This window comes from Narcine bancroftii, chromosome 6, assembly GCF_036971445.1.
Source record: "Narcine bancroftii isolate sNarBan1 chromosome 6, sNarBan1.hap1, whole genome shotgun sequence".
Taxonomy (NCBI): domain Eukaryota; kingdom Metazoa; phylum Chordata; class Chondrichthyes; order Torpediniformes; family Narcinidae; genus Narcine; species Narcine bancroftii.
Genome location: NC_091474.1, coordinates 8,555,383 through 8,562,218, shown reverse-complemented (window position 1 = coordinate 8,562,218; position 6,836 = coordinate 8,555,383). Strand labels below are relative to the sequence as shown.

The following is a 6,836-nucleotide window of genomic DNA, read 5'->3' as shown; positions in this document are numbered from 1 at the left end:
GACAGATGGATGGGAGAAGCGGGAAAACAGGAGTAGGCTAGCAGAATCCGGAGGTCAATGTTAATGCCATCTTGTCGGAGAGTGCCGAGACAGATTATGAATTGTTGCTCCTCCAAGTTTTGGGTGTCCTTGGTTTGACTCTACATAAGTGAAAGACGAAAGTCTGCAGAGGGTGTGATTGGGTTTTTGACAGTACATTAGGCATATAAGTGTGGGAGTGGGGCCACAACTGGGACATCATGGACAGAGTGAAAGTACTCAGCAAAGCAATCTCCCAGTCTGCACTCAGTCTCTCCATTGTAGAGAAGTCCACAAAGGGAGCACCAGATGCGGTAGATAACTCCTATGGATACATGGTTTGACCATCTGAGTTTCTCCAGCATTGCATTTTTACAATCACTTTATAAGCAAGTCCATTGCTGCATCCCCGCTGTGGTAAAATACTAAGCAGAGTGACACTCACTAACAGAATCTTCATAAAGTTTTCTATATGGAGGAAAATTGAAACATTGTGGAGGAGGTTTCCCGAGGTGTTCGGAGCAGTGGAGCCAGAGGAGGTGTCCGGTGTGGCAGAGCCATGGGCCCGGGTTTGGGGGTCCTGATATGTAAATCCAGGATGGCTAGGGCCTCATGGGGACAATGCTGTGGCTTCGACCTCAAGAGACAGTGAACTGTGAGAGTGGTTTTCCCTTTAAAAAAGACAATTTAACATCTAGAGTGCAACAGACGCCGGGAAACTTGGCCTTGGTGGCAGCGTGCTAATAGCCTGCAGCGGCCTCTTCAGATCAGGTGATGGACTCTAGCGGACATTTTAACATCTAAAGACATATTTCGACTTGTCTCTTCTGTAACTGTGGCCCAGCCTCTGAATATCAATGTATTGTGGCATTGTTATTTCATATACATTATAAGTAGTTGTGTTTAATTGGAGATGTGTGTGTAAAAAAGATAGTTTAATTTTGCGTTATTTCACTGTCCTTCAGGGAGATGGTGGCAGATAAGGGCCCAAGATGGTGGCGCAGCCACTCACAACGGCCTGTTCAGGACCTGGTGCTTCTGTTCGTACACCGTTTGTAGTTGTTACGCTGTTTTTATGTAGCACTGCGGGTTTGGGGAAACGTTGTCTTGTGGCGACGCACATATTTGCAGCAGCAAACTGGCCCCGCTTGTCACGCACGGCCAGCTGAGCAGCCGCAGCAAAGGTGGCATCGTGGGCCCTTCTCTTCTGGTATAAATCGTGGGCCCTTCTCTTCTGGTATAAATCGGAAGTGGGCCACGAGTTCTGGTGTAAATCGGAAGTGGGCCACGAGTTCTAGTACGCGAAGGGTGGGCTCCGGAGGGCCTTAACGGCTGTGGCGCGGACTTCAAAGTAAATCAGTGGCGCTAAACAAGCTCACAGCCTGCTGTCTCAGTTCTTTACACTGAGCTTGCACGCAACCCATGACAGTCTCATTGTTTTCTTTTAAAAGCATCTATTAAAGCCTTTTACTACAAACATTTGTAACCTCCTCATGTGCTGCTTCATGACAATGAAACACAATCATACTCTATTTCCATCCACCAATTGCCTAAAATAAAATACTTTGAGAGTTCAATCTCAGTTTATTTTTTCCAAAGTCTTTTAAGTGCAAGGAATCTGGAAAGAAGGAACATACCTTTAAACTTCAATGTCAACTCTACGTCTGAAGCTTCACTGACTGAGAATGTACAGAGCTGAATGAAAACTTCCTGTTAACAGTTACTGAACTATCCTTCATGGGCTAAGTTTTTAGAATTTTGTAATAAATAATAAGAATGACAGAAATAACTATGTTGTGGTCAAATACATATTTTGTCAGCTTAAAAAAGTTCCTTTGGGTCTTTGTGATTTCAATTACTGTAAAACTGGCAAGTTAGAAGAAGGTTGGCAATATGCTCTACATATGCTCCACATAGTCTCCTCCTGAATGTGAAACCATGGGTCAATTCAAACTGTAATGGATTCTTTTGACTGGGAAGTGTGACATTGGGCTGAGAAGCTCTAATTGGGAACCCTATTAATGCAGCATCTCATGGCATCACAATTAATTATAAAGTGAAACAGGGTATGGACACAATTAACACTGATATTCCCAGGAGCAATGCCAGGGCATATTGATTTGAACAATATGCAGATTACTCCATCTGCTGTGATGTTTGGCCTGGGGACTTGAGACCAAATGTAGTCTTCAGGTAAATTCGGGCGAGGTCCCCAACGATAAAAGAACCCATTGATAAAAATATAATCCATTTCCAAAAAGTGTACATTTGTTTCCACTTACACATAATAGCTTCATTTAATGTGTATGGAAGAGAAGAGAATGATGTCAGTTTCATGTGTATGGAAGAGAAGAGAATGATGTCAGTTTCATGTGTATGGAAGAGAAGAGAATGATGTCAGTTTCATGTGTATGGAAGAGAAGAGAATGATGTCAGTTTCATGTGTATGGAAGAGAAGAGAATGATGTCAGTTTAGGGAACAGCAAAGTTCAGTTGATTGGATATAGTCTTTTATTTCCCTGAACAATCTTCTTCTTTGGCTTGGCTTCGCGGACGAAGATTTATGGAGGGGGTAAAAGTCCACGTCAGCTGCAGGCTCGTTTGTGGCTGACAAGTCTGATGCGGGACAGGCAGACACGGTTGCAGCGGTTGCAGGGGAAAATTGGTTGGTTGGGGTTGGGTGTTGGGTTTTTTCCTCCTTTGCCTTTTGTCAGTGAGGTGGGCTCTGCGGTCTTCTTCAAAGGAGGTTGCTGCCCGCCAAACTGTGAGGCGTCAAGATGCACGGTTTGAGGTGATATCAGCCCACTGGCGGTGGTCAATGTGGCAGGCACCAAGAGATTTCTTTAGGCAGTCCTTGTACCTTTTCTTTGGTGCACCTCTGTCATGGTGGCCAGTGGAGAGCTCGCCATATAACACGATCTTGGGAAGGCGATGGTCCTCCATTCTGGAGACGTGACCCACCCAGCGCAGCTGGATCTTCAGCAGCGTGGACTCGATGCTGTCGACCTCTGCCATCTCGAGTACTTCGACGTTAGGGATGAAAGCGCTCTAATGGATGTTGAGGATGCTCAAACTACAGGGGAATCATGCTGCTCTCCATTGCAGGCAAAATCTTCACTAGGATTCTACTAAATAGAATAATACCTAGTGTCACGGAGAATATTCTCCCAGAATCACAGTGCGGCTTTCGCGCAAACAGAGGAACTACTGACATGGTCTTTGCCCTCAGACAGCTCCAAGAAAAGTGCAGAGAACAAAACAAAGGACTCTACATCACCTTTGTTGACCTCACCAAAGCCTTCGACACCGTGAGCAGGAAAGGGCTTTGGCAAATACTAGAGCGCATCGGATGTCCCCCAAAGTTCCTGAACAATACGTAATGTCAAAAAGGAGGCTGGTGGAAACGAAGTGAGTGGAAATCTACGATGAGTTATTTTTTTAATAAATACAGTAAAGTTAGTGTGATTATTAGTGGGGAAAGTGCTGTTTTTGTTTTCTGGTTACGATGTTACAACACACCTGGTCTATTGGAGCAGATTTCGCGTGAAAGGTGAACCTCCCTGGTGTCTGGTATCTTCCTCCTCCATGTCAATCCTAAATTTGCACTCAGGAGAAACATGCACGACGGTGTCATCTGACCCGCCTCCCATTGATTCTACAGGTTACCATGTTCATGTGAGATCCCGACTACAATCAAGACCTTCATATTGCACGATAGCATTTAAATATTGGAATTCGTGAGTGACGACAGTCGCTCAGCGAAATTTACAAAACACAGAAAGTTTGCAGCAAATCACGAAATTTCATGAGCCAAAATCAAGTTGATCCCAAGTGTAAAATCAAGTTGATCTCAAGTGTATTTTAACGGATTGTTGGTTGGCAGATACTTTGAGAATTGCTTCCTGACGTTTTTTTCCGAGCAGAGAGGCAGCTTCTCAAATGTTTGCGAATTTTAGTATCACTCTAGGTATTAAAAATGTATTTGAGATATGTCGAGACTGTATATATTTTCCACATGGTGGCGACAGTCGTCAATATGATCGTTTGATTAAAGTCCAACAGCCGAAGTCCTTGAGCTCCCGCTCTTTTATGTTGCAAATCTGCAACTTTGTTTCAAAGTCCGATTACATTTTTAGATGCACCCTCTGTTCAGCATCAACCAAACCCCGTGTTTAAGGCTATACCCCTCATGGCTTCTATTTGAAGACCTCGCCCTGTGGCAAATCTTCGAGCATTTCACGAGGAACTGGCCGTTCGTGCAGAAAGCGATCATTTTCGCGAGATGCATCGAAACCAAATCAGATATAACCTTTCTTGAAAAGCTAAATACCGTCTGCATATTCGTTGCATTTGGACATTGCGGACCACCGGCTGTGAGAACGTGTAAACGGATGCGAATATTGGACCTGTGCAATGTCGTTCGATTCTCATTTGCTTGCCACTCTGGTTTCCTTCATGTAGCCCCACTTCAGATCACAGTGTTATACAATTAACGCTGCCAACCCAACGCCCGACTGCTGCAACGTTCCTAACCAATGACAGCTTTACTTCGCCGGACCTGAGCATCATACCCAGGTAAAACGAACTCGTCTGGCAGAAATCATTGCTGTCCTTCAGTGGAATTGATTTTGCTTTAAAATGACCACCAAAACCACGGCCTTTGGACAAGAGCACGATTCCTCTTTTAAAAATGCTCAGCTAGAAGATGTTTGAAACGGGTCTAGATTGTTGCTGGGTTCCTGCATTTAACCCTGCCGGATAATTAGATCGAACATAGACCTTGCCACGCTTCTGCCATGCATCTTTCACCAACACAAATGCAACCTTTCGGCGTCATTTCCCCGACCCACAGAACCGCAAATGGACCGATAAAGAATTTCAAATAGAACTTTAAAAACAAATTAACCCTGGCCTTGTGCGAACAGTGAAGTAAATAGGTCACCGGAGTTGTAATTTTTTATCTCTAAGTTTTCGCAATTTGCCTTCTCCTTACACGTGTGTACAAGCAATTGGAAGAGCCGCTTGACCCCGGCGATGGAATTTGTGGCTTGGTCGGTAACGTGATGGAAATGTTGGGATGACTGAAACCAGCTTATGTTGGCCATCAGACTTTGGGCGCGTATGCATGTGCTTAGATTAGAGTGGACCCAACTGAGCCGACAGTATTGGCAGCTGCCTTCCTTTTCCTTCAAAACGGGTTAATCCTATTAATTAAAGCGCCTTCCTGATTGGATGGACGGCATGTCCCAACAGGCGAATCTCTGTAATAACCTGAAAGTGGGAGAGAAAGTGAGCCACATCCCTCCCGGTGCCAGGACACACTGGAGAAGGAGTCGCCTCGCTGCCACGCACAGCAGCTGTGGGCTTCTTCTTTCAAAACGCTGCACAATCAACCCTCCAGAAAGACCAAGAGCAGCAATTCGTTTGGTTCAAGTGACTGATTCTAAAACATGAACGTTGCGGAAGGAGATCTATTTCACAACACCGCAAATATCTCTGTCAAAGGGAGGGACGAGTTCAATTCCATTGTCAATGACACATATATTGATCTGCCCCAACGCTACGGCCAATCTGCATTCAGCTACAGTGGCACTAGCCGTGGTGCTGAAAACCGACAGAGCTGGGCTGGACAAAGCTGCACTGCATACACCATCGGTCAGAATCCAAAGGCCACAGAAAGCAGCGAGGAGCAGACAGCAGACGAAGAAGATAGCGACGGTCGATCAGGCGGGAGCGCGAGGAATCCAGGGAGTGACAACGAGGGCAAATTAAAAAGTTCAATTGGCAAGAAAGGCAAAGAGCCCCGCTCGCTCAGGCTAAGTATAAACGCAAGGGAGAGGAGAAGAATGCACGATTTAAACGATGCCCTGGATGGCCTGAGATCCGTGATTCCCTATGCTCACAGCCCATCGGTGAGAAAACTGTCCAAAATTGCCACTTTGCTTTTGGCGAAAAACTACATCCTGATGCAAGCTCAGGCTTTGGATGAAATGAGGCGGCTGGTAGCGTATTTGAACCAGGGCCAGGCCCTGACAGGACCTATTCCATCTGCAGCTGCCCTGACTAACACTCTCAGCTCCTTTGGCCAGGCTGTTGTTTATCCATTCACAGGCACTTCTATCGCATCTTGTCCGGACAAATGCGCCGTGTACACAGGAACACCCTCAAGTCTTTGCAAACACTGTAACGACAAGCCTTAATCAATGTGTCGTTCCGTTCATCCATCCATTTCCACGTCCATTCAGCTGTGGATCTATGAACCTTTCTTTTTTGTTCCCCCTTTCGAATCAACAACACAGGTTGTCTCCAGATAAGCATTTCTTCTGCGGGAGTTTTCACACACCTACCCCACCCCCGACTTGCCTGTTTGTAGAATGTGATCAATCGATAATGAATAGATGGATAAATGGCTCATCAAAGACTTTCATTCCGGAACCTGTGAGTTACTTTTTTATCGTCTTATAAATCACTGCATTCAACAGTTGTTAACTATGCACCATTACGCCATGATCTCAAGATAAGAGGTTGATTTTCCCATTAAATCTGCCGACACGTTATCACAAATCAAGCTGTTGAAGACAGAGGCGCTTCTCGTTCTGCCGAAGCCCAATCCGATATTTTGTCACATGAACTCTGCGCACGTTGGAGGTCGATGGGAAACGTCTCCGCTAAGGGAGGAATGTGCGAATCCCGCCTTTGAGGAGAATGATTGTGTCGGACATAGGAGTAAATCCCACGGGCCCATCCACTTAATAGGCGTTGTTTAGACCAACATTATTTGCGCCGATGTTCTTTACTTTACCATTGAAAAGAGTACC

The 6,836-nt window shown here is 45.4% G+C and overlaps 1 protein-coding gene across 1 annotated transcript; it reads left to right on the top strand.

Moving 5' to 3' along the window:
• The first annotated feature begins 5,468 nt into the window (after window positions 1-5,468).
• On the top strand, window positions 5,469-6,218 carry bhlhe23 (basic helix-loop-helix family, member e23). Its single transcript, XM_069888156.1, has one exon. It carries the CDS (start codon window positions 5,469-5,471, stop codon window positions 6,216-6,218), a length of 750 nt encoding a protein of 249 aa, XP_069744257.1.
• The last annotated feature ends 618 nt before the right edge of the window (window positions 6,219-6,836 follow it).

What these genes read in the sequence shown, in the direction of transcription:
- bhlhe23 (XM_069888156.1), top strand. Translation starts at nt 5,469, where the DNA reads ATGAACGTTGCGGAAGGAGATCTATTTCACAACACCGCAAATATCTCT.